We start from the raw sequence: 16,754 nt of genomic DNA on the forward strand, positions 1-16,754 counted from the left end.
GATAAAAACTTTTCTTTTGTGGCAACAACTTTATCTTTTATAAGGAGATGATAAAGTTTTCTCATGTTTCCGAATTTATGATGGTCTGTTATTATCCTCTTCCTGGGCACAGAGAGAAAGAAATCAAAGACCTTAAACTTGTTTCATTGTTGAAGGGTATTTCCACATATTTTCATTAGTTTGGCAGGTTGTATCTAAGCTCTGGAAATGGCAGATGAAAAGGCAGTTTTGGAAGAGCTGAACGTACATTATTATACATAAAATTCAATGTATGAATAAGTAGAGCACAGGCGATTTTTAGGGCAGTGCACTATTCTGTTTGATGCTATACTGGTGGATACATGACACTATACGCTTGACAAAATTCATACAGCTGTATAATATGGAGTCAACTCTAAAAGGTAGATTTTAGAGAATTATAATGTATCATTTCAATTCACTAATCACAACACCATATCACACCAATACTGGATGTTAATAATAGGAGAAACTGTTGGGGGATCCATGGGAATATTTGAAAATTTCTGTATTTTCTCCTCAAGTTTTCTGTAAACTGAAATTACTCTAAAAATATAAAGTATAATAATTGTTTAAAAACCAACCTTATCCCCTAAAGGCATTAACCTCTATTCTAATAATGTCATAGACTAACATTTAGGGCTTTACCAAAATTAATAGTTACCAATATTTATTTGAAAGGCAGAGCAACAAAGAGAAGGGAGATATTTCTCCTGATAGTTCACCCTCCAAATACTCCAAGCTGAAGCCAGGAGCCAGGAATTTCATCTGGGTCTCCCATGTGGGTGGCAGGGGCTCAAGTACTTGGGCCATCTTCAGCTCCCTTCCCAGGTGCATTAGCAGGAAGCTGGATCAGAAGCAGAACTGCTGGTACTCAAACTGGCACTCTCATGGGAAAATATGGGATGCTGGTATTGCAAGTGTTAGCTTAACTCACTACTCCACAACGCTGGTCTCTATCAGTATTAACTTTTTCATTCCATGAAAAATACATATTTCTCTATATTTACATTTTTTTTTACTTTCTCTCTAATATAGATTACAAACCACGGGCCAAATTCAGTCCAAAGTCTATTTTAATAATGCCAATGAACTTGGAATGGTGATAACATTTATTTTTCCTTTTTTTTTCTTTAGTAAATATAAATTTCCAAAGTACAGTTTATGGATTACAATGGCTTCCCCCCCCCCCATAATATACCTCCCACTCACACCCCTCCCATCTCCTGCTCCTTCTCCCATTCCATTCACATCAAGATTCATTTTCAATTTTCTCTATATACAGAGGATCGATTTAGTATATATTAAGTAAAGATTTCATCAGTTTGCACCCACACAGAAACACAAAGTGTAAAATACTGTTTCAGTACTAGTTATAGCATTACTTCACATTAGACAACACATTAAGTACAGATCCTGTGAGAAGTAAGTACACAGTGACTCCTGTTGTTGACTTAACAATTTAACAGTCTTGTTTATGACATCAGTAAACTCCCTAGGCTCTAGTCATGAGTTGCTAAGGATATGGAAGCCATTTCAGTGTGCTGACTTCGATCTTATTCCGACAGGGTCATAGTCAAAGTGGAAGTTCTCTCCTCCCTTCATAGAAAGGTACCTCCTTCTTTGATGACCCCATTCTTTCCACTGGGATCTCACTCACAGAGATCTTTCATTTAGGTCCTCTTTTTTTTTTCCAATAGTGTCTTGGCTTTCCATGCCTAAAATACTCTCATGGGCTCTTCAGCCAGATATGAATGCGTTAAGGGCTGATTCTGAGGCCAGAGAGCTATTTAGGACATCTGCCATTCTATAAGTCTGCTGTGTATCCTGCTTCCCATGATGGATCATTCTCTCCCTTTTGGATTCTATCAGTTAGTCTTAGCAGACACTAGTCTTGTTTGTGTGATCCCTTTGATTCTTAGAACTATTATTGTGGTCAATTGTGAACAGAAATTGATCACTTGGACTAGTGAGATGGCATTGATACATGCCACCTTGATGGGATTGAATTGGAATCCCCTGGCATATTTCTAACTCCACCATTTGGGGCAAGTCCGATTGAGCATGTCCCAAACTGTACATCTCCTCCCTCTCTCTCTTATATTTAACAAGGTTCACTTTTCAGTTAAAATTTAAACACCTAAGAATAATTCTATGTTAATTATAGAGTTCAACCAATAGTACTAGAACAAAAAAATACTAAAAGGGATAAAATATTACATTGTACATCAACAGGACAAGGGCTGATCAAGTCACTGTTTCTCATAGTGTCCATTTCACTTCAACAGGTTTCCCCTTTGGTGCTCAGTTAATTGTTGCTGATCAGGGAGAACATGTGATATTTGTCCCTTTGGAACTGGCTTTATTCACTCAGCATAATGTTTTCCAGATTCCTCCATTTTGTTGCAAATGACCGGGTTTCATTATTTTTGACTGCTGTATAGTATTCTATAGAGTACATGTCCCATAATTTCTTTATCCAGTCTACTGTTGATGGGCATTTGGGTTGGTTCCAGGTCTTAGCTATTGTGAATTGAGCACAATCAACATTAATGTGCAGACAGCTTGTTTGTTTGCCAATTTCATTTCCTTTGGGTAAATTCCAAAGAGTGGGATGGCTGGGTTGTATGGTAGGGTTATATTGAGGTTTCTGAGGAATCTCCAGACTGACTTCCATAGTGGCTTAACCAATTTGAATTATCATCAACAGTGGGTTAGTGTCCCTTTTTCCCCACATCCTCACCAGCATCTATTGTTGGTAGATTTCTGAATGTGAGCTATTCTTACCGGGTTGAGGTGAAACCTCATTGTGGTTTTGATTTGCATTTCCCTGATTGCTAGTGATCTTGAACATTTTTTCATGTGTCTGTTGGCCATTTGGATTTCCTCTTTTGAAAAATGTCTGTTGAGGTCCTTGGCCCATCTCTTAAGTGGGTTGTTTGTTTTGATGATGTGGAGTTTCTTGATTTCTTTGTAGATTCTGGTTATCAACCCTTTATCTATTGCATAGTTTGCGAATATTTTTTCCCATTCTGTCAGTTGCCTCTTCACTTTCCTGGCTGTTTCTTTTGCAGTACAGAAACTTCTCAATTTGATGCAATCCCAAATGTTAATTTTGGCTTTGACTGCCTGTGCTTCTGGGGTCTTTTCCCAGAAGTCTTTGCCAGTACCTATATCTTGCAGGGTTTCTCCAATATTCTCTAATAATTTGATGGTGTCGGGTCGTAGATTTAAGTCTTTAATCCATGTTGAGTGAATTTTTGTGTAAGGTGAAAGGTAGGGGTCTTGCTTCATGGTTCTGCACATGGAAATCCAATTTTCCCAGCACCATTTATTGAATAGACTGTTCTTACTCCAGGGATTGGTTTTGGACCCTTGATCAAATATAAGTTGGCTGTAGATGTTTGATTTCTGGTGTTTCTATTCTGTTCCATTGGTCTATCCATCTGTTTCTGTACCAATACCATGCTGTTTTGATAATAACTGCCTTGTAGTATGTCCTGAAATCTGGTATTGTGATGCCTCCGGCTTTGTTTTTGTTGTACAAGATTGCTTTAGCTATTCGAGGTCTCCTGGGCCTCCATATGAATTTCAGCATCATTTTTTCTAGATCTGAGAAGAATGTCTTTGGTATTTTGATTGGTATCGCATTGAATCTATAAATTGCTTTTGGGGAATGGACATTTTGATGATATTGATTCTTCCAATCCATGAGCATGGAAGATTTTTCCATTTTTTGGTATCCTCTTCTATTTCTTTCTTTAAGGTTTTGTAATTTTCATCGTAGAGATCTTTAACGCCCTTGGTTGAGCTTATTCCAAGGTATTTGATTGTTTTGGTAGCTATTGTGAATGGGATTGATCTTAGAAGTTCTTCCTCAGCTGTGGCATTGCCTGTGTATACAAAGGCTGTTGATTCTTGTGCATTGATTTTATATCCTGCTACTTTGCCAAACTCTTCTATGAGTTCCAATAGTCTCTTAGTAGAGTTCTTTGGGTCCCCTAAATACAGAATCATATCGTCTGCAAAGAGGGATAGTTTGACTTCTTCCTTCTCAATTTGTATTCCTTTGATTTCTTTTTCTTGTCTGATGGCTCTGGCTAAAACTTCCAGAACTATGTTAAATAGAAATGGTGAGACTGGGCATCCCTGTCTGGTGCCAGATCTCAGTGGAAATGCTTCCAGCTTTTCCCCATTCAATAGGATGCTGGCTGTGGGTTTTTCATAGATTGCTTTGATTGTATTGAGGAATGTTCCTTCCATACCCAATTTGCTTAGAGTTTTCATCATGAAAGGGTGTTGAATCTTATCAAATGCTTTCTCTGCATCTATTGAGATAATCATATGGTTTTTCTTCTGCAGTCTGTTAATGTGGTGTATCACATTGATTGATTTGTGAATGTTGACACATCCCTGCATACCAGGGATAAATCCCACTTGGTCTGGGTGGATGATTTTCTTGATGTGTTGTTGTATTCTATTGGTGAGAATTTTATTGAGGATTTTTGCGTCTATGAATTTGGGAAGACTCCCTCTTTTTCAGTTGTTCTGAATAGGTTGAGAAGAATTGGAGTTAGTTCTTCTTTAAATGTCTGGTAAAATTCAGCAGTGAATCCATCTGGTCCTGGGCTTTTCTTTGTTGGGAGGGCCTTTATTACTGTTTCAATTTCTGTTTCAGTTATGGGTCTATTTAGGTTTTCGATGTCTTCATGGTTCAATTTAGGTAGGTTGCATGTGTCCAGGAATCTATCCATTTCTGATAGATATCCCTGTTTGCTGGCATACAAGTCCTTGTAGTAATTTCTGATGACTATTTTATTTCTGTGGTGTCTGTTGTTATGTTTCCTTTTTCATCTCTGATTTTATTGATTTGGGTCTTTTCTCTTCTTTTTTTAGTTAGTTGGGCCAATGGGGTGTCAATTTTGTTTATTTTTTCAAAAAACCAGCTCCTCATTTGGATGATTTTTTGTAATGTTTTTCTTGATTCAATCCTGTTGATTTCTTCTCTGATTTTAATTATTTCTCTTCTCCTACTAAATTTGGGTCTGGTGTGCTGCAGATTTTCTAGATCCTTGAGATGCATTGAAAGCTCATCTATTTGGTGCCTTTCCAATTTCTTGATGTAGGCACCTATTGATATAAACTTTCCTCTTAACACTGCTTTTGCTGTATCCCATAAGTTTTGGTATGTTGTGCTGTTATCCTCATTTACTTCCAGAAAGTTTTTGATTTCTCTTTTGATTTCTTCTATGACCCAGTGTTCACTCAGGAGCATGTTGTTCAATCTCCATGCGTTTGCATATGCTCTAGGGATTCCTGAGTTGCTAATTTCCAACTTTATTCTTTTATGGTCTGAGAAGCTGCATGGTATGATTCTAATTCTTTTTAATTTGATGAGACTTGCTTTATGGCCTAGTATGTGGTCAATCCTAGAGAAGGTTCCATGTAATGCTGAGAAGAATGTAAATGCTTTCTGTGTAGGATGAAAAGTTCTGTAGATATCTGTTAGATCCATTTGGGCTATAGTGTCATTTAAATCTACTATCTCCTTGTTGATCTTCTGTCCTGTTGATCTGTCTATTTCTATTTTTTTTTTTTGACAGAGTGGACAGTGAGAGAGAGAGAGAGAGACAGAGAGAAAGGTCTTGCTTTGCCATTGGTTCACCCTCCAATGGCCGCCGCGGCCATTGTGCTGCGGCCGGTGCACTGCGGCCGGCACACTGCCCTGATCTGATGGCAGCAGCCAGGTGCTTCTCCTGGTCTCCCATGGGGTGCAAGGCCCAAGGACTTGGGCCATCCTCCACTGCATTCCCGGGCCATAGCAGAGAGCTGGCCTGGAAGAGGGGCAACCGGGACAGAATCTGGCGCCCCGACTGGGACTAGAACCTGGTGTGCTGTCGCCGCTAGGCGGAGGATTAGCCTGTTGAGCCGCGGCACCGGCGATCTATTTCTGAGAGTGGAGTATTGAAGTCCCCCAGTACTATTGTATTGGGGTCTAAGTCTCCCTTTAAGTCCCTTAACAAATCTTTTAAATAAACCGGTGCCCTGTAATTAGGTCCATATACATTGATAATTGTTTTATCTTCCTGTTGAATTGATCCCTTAATCATTATATAGTGCCCCTCTTTGTCTCTCTTAACAGTTTTTGTGGTAAAGTTTATGTTGTCCGATATTAAGGTGGCTACGCCCACTCTTTTTTTTCATTTCTGTTGGCATGGTTTATCTTCTTCCAGCCTTTCACTTTCAGTCTGTATGGATCTTTGTTGGAAAGATGTGTTTCTTGTAAGCAGCAAATAGATGGGTTTTGTTCCTTAACCCAATCAGCCAATCGGTGTCTTTTAACTGGACAGTTCAGGCCATTAACGTTCAATGTGACTATTGATAAGTAGTAACGTTGCCCTGCCATTTGCCAAAGATATTTTCTAATATATGCTTTGAATTCCCTGTGATCTTTTGCTGTGAGGTTTCCTTCCTTTACCTTCTTTCATATTGATGACCGTGTTTCTGTGTTTCTGTGTGTAACACATCTTTAAGCATCTTTTGCAGGGCCGGACGAGTGGTGACAAATTCTTTCAATTTCTGTTTGCTATGAAAGGTCTTTATTTCACCTTCATTCACAAATGATAGCTTTGCAGGATATAATATTCTGGGCTGGCAGTTTTTCTCTCTTAATACCTGGGCTATATCTCGCCATTCCCTTCTAGCCTGTAGGGTTTCTGATGAGAAGTCTGCTGTGAGTCTAATTGGAGATCCTCTGAGAGTAATCTGACATTTCTCTCTTGCACATTTTAGGATCTTTTCTTTATGTTTCACTGTGGTGAGTTTGATTACAACATGTCGTGGTGAGGATCTCTTTTGGTCATGTTTATTGGGGGTTCTATGAGCTTCCTGTACTAGGATGTCTCTGTCCTTCTCCAAACCTGGGGAGTTCTCTGCTAGTATCTCACTAAAAAAGGCCTTCTAATCCTTTCTCTCTCTCCATGCCTTCAGGAACTCCTAGAACCCGAATGTTGGGTTTTTTAATAGTATCCTGTAGATTCCCAACAATATTTTTTAGATTTCTAATTTCCTCTTTTCTTTGGTTTGACTGTATACTTTCCTGTGCTCTGTCTTCTAAGTCCAATATTCTCTCTTCTGTTTCACTGACTCTGTTTTTAAGGCTCTCTAATGTGTTTGTCATTTGATCTATTGAGTTCTTCATTTCATTTTGATTTCTCTTCACTATCACACTTTCCTGTTCTACTAGTTTCTGTGTTTCATTTTGATTCCTCCTTAAGATTTCATTTTCTCAAAGGAGATTTTCTATCCTGTCCAGTAAGGAATTCTGTACATCAAGCATTTGTTTTTGAAAACTTCTAATTGTTCTTAGCATAAAGTTTTTGGAATCCATATCTTGCATTTCTTCCATCTCATCATTTTTATAATCTTGGCTTGGGGTGTCTTGTTCATTTGGGGGTATCATAATGTCTTCCTTGTTCTTGTGTCCTCAGTTTCTGCGTTTGTTGCTTGGCATCGTGGAGATATTCTTTGGATTCTTCTTCCCTCGCTGTGGTGTTTTTTCTTGTTATACTATTGAAGAACCAAAGTGACTCCATTTTTAAACAATAAAAAAAGCAGCCTCCATTTCCCATGGCAGATCCAGGTCCTTGTAAAAGCAGGCATTCAGGCATTCCAGAGATATCATAGCTTACCAGGGACAGCTAGTTCGGTAGACCAAGGACAGCACAGTAGAGATTGCTGAACAAAATAACTCCCTGCGCCCAAAGCTTCCGTGCTGTAAGCCCCCGCTGTAACTCACTGTACCCAAAGCTTCCATGCTGTATGTAACTCTTTTTTCCTGCTTATGTAGCCCTTTTTTCCTTTAAAAGTCTCCCAAACAAAGACCAGGTCTCACTCCTTCCTCTGCTGTGCCGGTTGGTTGGATGGGGTCCCTGTCGCGGCTTGTACTCCCAAATAAACCTTGCTTTTGCAGTTTGGTGTGATCTACTCTCTGAGGGTCTCTGCAGGGATCTAACTATCTGGGCACAACATATTTTTTGGTGCCCAACACTATGACTGTATTAAGTGGACTGTCTGCTTTGGATGGAGCCTTAGAGGCTTGAGATGGGTGTGGCCTGAGAGCTCTGCTTGGTTCCTCAGGGTTAAGGGTGTGCCAAAGGTGACACTCCCAGGTTAGACGTGGTAAATCTCTCTCTCTCTTTCTTTTTTTGATTCAAAAGGGAAGTAATTCCACACAGCTGAGCCAAATTGGAGGTAGTTAGCAGGCGAATGATATACCCACAGGAGCCAGAGATCGGAAGCTCTTTCCCAAGGACCACACAGGGAATCTGTTCTGCCCTCAGTGTGGGCTCAAATTCTCCTGCAGTCTCCCACTGGGTTTCCAAGGTTACCGAATTGTAGCATCTCTGGAGAGTACTCAGGTGAATTTTGTGAGTTCTCTCCCCCACCGTCTCTTTTTTCACATTCTCAGTTCATTAGCACCACACATTTACTAGGTCCTAATCTCCTATTATTTCACCCCCCACCCCCAGACTCAGGTTTTTCTGCTAGGCTGAGGGCTGGTGGAGACCTGAGGTCGCCCTGCTTATGACATATGTCCAAAATGGCACCTGCTCTTTGTCTTGCTCACCTTTGAGAGGTGAGTGGAGAGAAACTCCTGTCCGTATCGGTCGCTTTTTTTTCCTCTCTCTTCTACTTAGCCTGGTGAACTTTTCCCCATGGGGTTTCAAGCCTCGTTCCCTCTACTCTCCTCTTTCCACTTGCCCGCCAGTGTCTTGGGCTATTGAGGTTCGGCTCACCTCACGTTCCAGCACTGGTGTGTTCATTCTGCAGCTGGTGTCCCGAACTGTGGGCTCCCACGCTCTCCATGCAGGTCCACTGTGAATCACTCGTTCTGGAAGAGTTTCCTCTGCTGTTTCTTCCCCTACTCTTCCTTGAACCTGCAGTATCTCCACTTTTATTAAACTGTGTCTTCCCGGACTATCAGTGTGCTCCCTTCCTATTCTGCCATCTTGCTGCTCCCTGGTGATAACATTTTAAAAGATTTGTTAACAACAGGAGTCACTGTGCACTTGCTCCCCATGTAGGACCTCTGTCCTTAATGAGTTGTACGATGAGAGTTAACAGTAAAACTTGTCTTCAAACAGTGCTTTATACTTTGTGTGTCTGTGTGGGTGCAAACTGTTGAAATCTTTACTTAGTATAGAGTTGATCTTCTGTATATAAAAATAATTAAAAATGAATCAAATCTTAATGAAGAATGAGAGGGAGAGAGAGTTGGAGGTGGGATGCTTTAAGGGTGTGAGGGCAGGTTTGGGGGAATAACCACTATAATCCAAAAGTTGTACTTATGAAATTTACATTTATTAAATAAAAGCTTTCTAAAAAAATAAAGGATTTGTTAAAAAAGAAAGGAAGGAAGGAAGTTGGATATACTTAAAAAAGAGAAACAAAGAACATCAGTATGTAAGAGACAGTAGGAAACCTGTAAAGTCTGTAATATTTGTTGTATACCCCTAAAGAAAGTCAAATTCGATTTTTTAGTTTTAGATTCATAGATCTTGGATGATATTTGCTAATTTCTTCCTAAGTCTTTTGCTAGCTTTGAAATATAAATAATATTTAAAAACTCTAGTTTTGTTCATTGGTATTATATATGAAATACCATTTATTTTTATATATTGACATTGTATGCTGGCTCCTTATAAAATTCACTTTTTACTTCTGGTAGTTTGTAGAATCCTTGGGATTTTCAGTGTACACATGTTTTCTATGAACAAAGATAATATTCTTCAAAATAAATTATCTTTTTATTTTCATTAAGGGCCTAATGGAGGAAAACAAGGTTCAAATAACTGTTTTAAATCCTAAGTCTGTCACCATGGGTCAGCTGTATGGACAGTTTGATTTAGTGTCTCATGAGTGGTCTGATGGGATCCTTGCCGTCAGTTTTAGAGCATTTGCCTCTTCAGCGGTAAGAACTAATATTTTTATATGCATATTTTTAAATGTTATTGCCTTGTGATCAATTTCTGACTTTTTCAGACATTTTAAACAAACACTTATAGTGTATGAATATTACTTAGAAGACATAACTGGATAGTGTGGTAGCATTTCTGTGAAGGACAGTCTTAGCACTTACAGAAATGCCAAGGACCATGGCAGAAAGCACCTTTGGCCTGGGGCTCTACGAAAAGGGAGCAGGAAGCCAAAGGACAGGGCAGAATATTTCTGATTGCCTTCTCTCAAGCTAGATGGTTCAGGAGGGAGATTATCCAGGTAACTTGGCCCTTTTGCCTTTTCAGAGGTGTTCTTCCTTTTCCCACACTTTGAGCCACTACTGTTGTCATCCACACTGAGTGTTATATAACAATGCTTAGAGAAGAAATTGCACACCTTTATAAAATGCTATCTTGAAAATTCTGATCCTTGCCTTCCATTGTGCTAGGGAAAGAATGGCTGCCCTGTGGAAAGCCACAAAGTAAAGAATGTGTGAGCTGCTGGCTATTCTGAATGGGAGAAGAGGGGAGCACTTAACTACTGCTGGTTTATTCTGCAAGGTGGTTGTTGTCTCCTCTCACAGTAGAAAGGTTCTCAGGCCATTAGGTGTTAATTCAGTTGCCCTATTTCAATAAGTTCTCTGTAGTGTTACTACATGGGAGACAGTTTCCTAAGACTGGTAGTGTAGGAAGAGGGTGCATGCTAGAGGCATTTAGCTTATAACTATTAAGTCATTCTTTATATAGATGTCTTTTTTTAAAGATTTATTTATTTATTTGAAAGGCAGAGTTACAGAGAAGCAGAGGCAGAGAGAGAAAGAAAGGCCTTCCATCTGCTGGTTCACTACCCAGATGGCTGCAATAGCCAGTGCTGTGGTGATCCAAAGCCAGGAGTCAGGAGCTTCTTCTGGGCCTCCCATGGGGTGCAGGGGCCCAGGGACTTGAGCCTTATTCTACTGCTGTCCCAGGGCATAGCAGAGAGCTGGATTGGAAATCGAGCAGCCAGGACTTGAACCAGCACCCATATGGGATGCCAGCACTGAAGGTGTTGGCTTTACCCGCTATGCCACAGCACCATCCCCTATAGGTCTTTTCTTTATTCTGATTACTGTAATTCTAAATTTGGTGCTTTTTACCCAATTAAGACCCAGTAGACCATGACTTATGAGTCAATGGTGTAATAGAAATTTCAGCTCTGAACTTATGAGAAGACCTTGGACAATGAGTAACATAAGGATTGAATTTTATGGGTCAAACATCTTGCCCAGTATCAAGGTTTTCTGATAATTTTGAGGATAAAAATAATCATGAGGCAAAAATGAAGCTCTAGTACTATTGATGTTGTATCTTTTGTTCTCTCTTGCCACAATGGACACCTTCTAGCTCAGGATAACACGTGAAGTCTCTTACACAGAAGTAATTATGAGATATCTCTATAATCAATTATATAGCATGTATTAGATTTTCCAGGAAGTTATGTCCCATAAATACTTGATCAAAGGGAGATTAGTTTATCCAAAGTCACATAGCTTAGAATTAGTAAAGCAAAATGAAAAGGCAAGGTCCTTCAGACAGTGAAGTTCAGTATTATTTACTTAGCAGTGTTGCCTAAAGAGATGGTGAACAGGCATGGGGAAGTCCACAGCCCAGGGGCAAATTGGTCTTGAGGTAATTACCAAGGCGTAGGTTGACTTGAGCTAGAGACAGACCAACTGTCCCATAAATTAATGAGTCGGCTTTAACTATGACTTTCAAATTAATTAATTAATTAACCTTTTTAAAAAAGGATGATATTGTATTTCTGCCTCGTCCATGGCATAAATAGGCTTTTTCAAATTAAAAATACATGCACACAAACTGTTGAAAGCTTTACTTAGTATATGCTAAATTGATCTTCTGTATATAAAGATAATTGAAAATGAATCTTGATGTGAATAGAAGAGGGAGAGGGAGCGGGAGAGGGGAAGGTTGTGGGTGGGAGGGAAGTTACGGGGGGGGAGGGGGAAGCCATTTTAATCCATAAACTGTGCTTTGGAAATTTATATTCATTAAATAAAAGTTAAAAAAAGAAAAAAAAACACATGCACACACACACACACTCTTTATTCAAAGAGTGCCTTTACATTTTTATGGTGAAATCAATTATAGGGATATAGTTTCAAATTTTGAAATAGTATTATTGAACTGCTTTCTTAGATTATCATTATTACTTTTTGCCTTTTATTCACTATATGCATAAAATAGACTCCAGATAGGAAATGGTTAATTTTTGATGGGCCAGTTGATGCAGTATGGATTGAGAATATGAACACTGTGCTTGATGACAACAAAAAGCTATGTCTGATGAGTGGGGAGATTATTCAAATGTCACCACAAATGAATCTTATTTTTGAACCAATGGATTTAGAAGTTGCTTCTCCTGCCACTGTAAGTTCTCAAATTTGACATCTGCCTAAAAACTGCAAAATGTTTTAAATGTACTTACTCACTTAGTAGCTTTGACTCTGAAAAATATTAGTAGAATTCACTTTAAGAGCAATCTGTAATTCTCAAATAACAGATGTATCTGTTTGCTCAGTTAAATGGTTGGGGTATTTTCTTCTTTATCTGAGACCATTTGGTAAAGTCATACATGAAAATAGTGATCGTGAAATTATAGAAAATTGAGACTTTTCTCCCCAAGACTTTTCTGAAGGTTATTAAAAACAGATGTGCCCAGTTACATTATCCTTGTAAGCATCACCTTGATGGTATGGAACTGCTGTGTTTCCAGGTCTCCAGATGTGGTATGATTTACATGGAGCCTCACATGCTCGGCTGGAGACCACTGATGTTGTCTTGGATAAATCTTTTACCTTCTTCAGTCAGTGACATTCAGAAGGAATTTATAATAGGCTTATTTGACAGAATGGTCCCCATTTCTGTTGAATTTATTAGAAAGCATACAAAGGTAAGAGGAATGGGGATTTTTAACTTTAAAAAATGGGAAGCTCAAATTAACCAAATATAGCAATTTTAATGTATATTTTATTATCAACTAACAGATATTAAAGTATTTTGACTGCTTTGAGTTAAAACTACCGTCTGATTAAAATGAAAGGACTTTAATTCATATAATTATTCTCTAAAAAAATTTTAAATGTATCACTTTAGTGTTTGTGAAAATGTTATTGGTGCTAATCATTATTTTCTTACAGTAAAATCTCAAATGCCTACATAAACATGCCTTAGTAAACCTGCCCAAAAATATTATCTCTTATTTCTGATGGGATGTTGTATTTTAAATAATTTCCATCTTCATAGTTTGCTTTCTTTTCCAAAGTTCCTAAAATAAGCCAATTCATGGTGGAAGGATTACAAAGAAGTCCTAAAATAGGCACATCTGTCTTTCTTTCACTACACCTGGGGCATATTGGGGGAAAAACTAAAAGGGATAAAAGTGACTGCAGAAATCTCCTGCCTCTGATAGTTAGAGAGCACCAGTGAGGCTCTTTAGCCTGCCCCAGCTGGAAATGATAGGAAGAGTATGCTTAATTTCAGTTTTGTCAGATGTTGGCCAAAGGTCTTCTAGATGCATTTTGGCTTGGAAAAGTTATATATATAAAACAGAAGAACTTGGGGCAGAAGTTTGACTCAAGGTACAGTTTTGGAAAATGCAATTTAAAGTCATGTAAATGTAGATGACCTAAAAGGAAACCTCATAGAAATAAGGAAGAGAGCCAAGGATAGAATCTCAGGTGCACTTGTGGCTAGACAAGAGGGAAGGGAGAAGAACATTTTAAGGAAGTAGTCAGTATTAACAAGTACGAGTAGGAGCCTGGGTCAAGACAAGAAAGCACTGATACATGTCCCCAAGATGTGGCAATTGAGAAGATCATGAGGAACCTTGGCCTAAGCACTTCAGAGGGGAGAGATAAGTCACTGCTAGGAAGTTGGTTGTGGAATATTAGAGACACTAACAGGACAGTGGGTGTAGATTTCTCTTTCAAGAAACTTGGCTGATAGCTGAAATATGTTGTAGATATGAATGAATTGGGTTTTAAAAAACACTTTGGGGCCAGCACTGTGGCATAGAGGGTAAATCCACTGCCTGCAGTGCTGGCATCCCATTTGGGTACCAGTTCCAATCCCAGCTGCTCCACTTCTGATCCAGTTCTCTGCTGTGCCCTGAGAAAGCAGTAAAGGATGGCCTATATCCTTGACCCTCTGCACCCATGTGGGAGACCTGGAAGAAGCTCCTGGCTCCTGGATCCTGGCTCCGGATCGGCACAGTTCCGGCTGTTGCGGCCATCTGGGAAGTGAACCAGTGGATGGAAGACCTCTCTCTTTTTTTTTAACTTTTATTTAATGAATATAAATTTCCAAAGTACAGTTTATGGATTACAATGGCTTCCCCGCCCCATAACTTCCCTCCCACCCACAACCCTCCCATCTCCCGCTCCCTCCCCATTCCATTTGTATCAAAATTCATTTTCAATTATCTTTATATACAGAAGATCAATTTAGTATAAATTAAGTAAAGAATTCAACAGTTTACACCCACACTGAAACACAAAGTGTAAAATACTGTTTCAGTACTAGTTATAGCATTACTTCACATTAGACAACACATTAAGAACAGAGATCCCACATGAGGAGTAAGTGCATAGTGACTCCTGTTGTTGACTTAACAAATTGACACTCTTGTTTATGGCATCAGTAATCACCCTAGGCTCTTGTCATGAGCTGCCAAGGCTATGGAAGCATTTTGAGTTTGCTGACTCCGATCTTATTCCGACAGGGTCATAGTCAAAGTGGAAGTTCTCTTCTCCCTTCAGAGAAAGGTACCTCCTTCTTTGATGGCCCCGTTCTTTCCACTGGGATCTCACTCGCAGAGATCTTCCATTTAGGTTTTTTTTTTTTTTTTTTTTTGGTCAGAGTGTCTTGGCTTTCCATGCCTAAAATACTCTCATGGGCTTTTCAGCTGGATCCGAATCCCTTAAGGGCTGATTCTGAGGCCAGAGTGCTGTTTAGGACATCTGCCATTCTATGAGTCTGCTATGAATCCTGCTTTACATGTTGGATTGTTCTCTCCTTTTTTATTCTATCAGTTAGTTTTAGCAGACACTATTCTTGCTTATGTGATCCCTTTGACTCTTAGACCTATCTGTATGATCAATTGTGAACTGAAATTCATCACTTGGACTAGTGAGATGGCATTGGTACATGCCACCTTGATGGGATAGAATTGGAATCCCCTGGCACATTTCTAACTCCATCATTTGGGGCAAGTCCGATTGAGCATGTGCCGAACTGTACATCTCCTCCCTCGCTTATTCCCACTCTTATATAATTACTTTTCATTTAAATTTAAACACCTAAGAATAATAGTGTGTTAATTACAGAGTTCAACCAATAGTATTAAGTAGGACAAAAAAAATACTAAAAGGGATAAAGTATTAAGTTGTTCATCAACAGTCAGGACAAGGGCTGGTCAAGTCACTGTTTCTCGTAGTGTCCATTTCACTTCAACAGGTTTCCTTTTTGGTGCTCGGTCAGTTGTCACCGATAGGGAGAACATATGATATCTCTCTCTCTCCCTCTTTCTCTTTCAAATCTGCCTCTCTAAATGTAACTCTGCATTTCAAATAAATAAATAAATCTTTTAAAAAAACAGTTTATATAAACTGAGAGTCAAAAGAAAATGCACTATGAGATTTTAACCTCAATTCTCAAAGAATTTAGGTATAACAAATAATTGAATTTTCCATATAACTAGAACTTATCCTTTTTATAGCAAAACATAAAACTTGTTGTTCAAAGTTTCTAAAATATACACTTCTGTCCTCTCTTGAGGAAATTATGAATGCTTGCTACTATGTAACAGTAAATATCTGTATTATTTGTAGTAATAGCCATTTTTTTGACAGGCAGAGTTAGACAGTTGAGAGAGAGAGAGACAGAGAGAAAGGTCTTCCTTTTCCGTTGGTTCACCCCCCAATGGCACCACGCTGATCTGAAGCCAGGAGCCAGGTGCTTCTCCTGGTCTGCCATGTGGGTGCAGGGCCCAAGGACTTGGGCCATCCTCCACTGCACTCCTGGGCCACAGCAGAGAGCTGGACAGGAAGAGGACCGACCGGGACAGAATCTGGTGCCCTGACCGGTACTAGAATCCAGTGTGCCGGTGCCGCAGGTGGAGGATTAGCCTATTGAGCCGTGGTGCCGGCCATAGCAGCCATTTTTATTTTAGCATTGCATCAGTAAGAGTGCCATCCTTAGTCAGATACTCAGCTGTCATTTCAGTTATCTTCTGCTGGGGTAACTGCTCATCTCCAGAGTTAATCTTTACATATTAACCATGGAGCAGTGTGAATCACTTTTTTAAGAATTTATTTATTGAGACGTAGAGTTACATATAGAGAGGTCTTCCATCTGCTGGTTCACTCCACAAATGGCCTCAACAGTCAGGGCTTGGACATTCTGAAGCCAGTTGCCAGGAGCTTCTTCCAGGGTGCATATATGGGTGCAGGGGCCCAAGCACTTGGGCCATCTTCTGCTGCTTTCCCAGGTCATAAGAACAGAGTTGCATCGGAAGAAGAGCGTAAGGGACACAAACTGGCACCCGTGGGGGTTGCCAACTATACAAGCTGAGGCTTAGCTTACCATGCCACAGCACCAGCCCAGCAGCATGAATCTTAAGTGTTGGGAACATGCTATGTGCTGCAAGGTGCTAGGAGCTGTAAATGTTTCCTCATTTAT

General features: G+C 39.5%; 1 protein-coding gene across 2 annotated transcripts in view; it reads left to right on the forward strand.

Moving 5' to 3' along the window:
- The window catches only part of DNAH7 (dynein axonemal heavy chain 7), a 384,555-nt gene that overhangs the window by 177,037 nt on the left and 190,764 nt on the right, over positions 1-16,754 (forward strand). For both annotated transcript variants that reach the window (XM_089330144.1, XM_089330145.1), the window contains 3 exons: positions 9,842-9,991; positions 12,261-12,443; positions 12,790-12,966. In XM_089330144.1, coding sequence (XP_089186270.1) covers positions 9,842-9,991; positions 12,261-12,443; positions 12,790-12,966 — 510 coding nt within the window. The remainder of the gene's footprint in view (positions 1-9,841; positions 9,992-12,260; positions 12,444-12,789; positions 12,967-16,754) is intronic.

The sequence above is a fragment of the Oryctolagus cuniculus genome, chromosome 3 (genome assembly GCF_051225735.1).
Source record: "Oryctolagus cuniculus isolate XC-2025 breed Fujian yellow rabbit chromosome 3, ASM5122573v1, whole genome shotgun sequence".
Classification (NCBI taxonomy): domain Eukaryota; kingdom Metazoa; phylum Chordata; class Mammalia; order Lagomorpha; family Leporidae; genus Oryctolagus; species Oryctolagus cuniculus.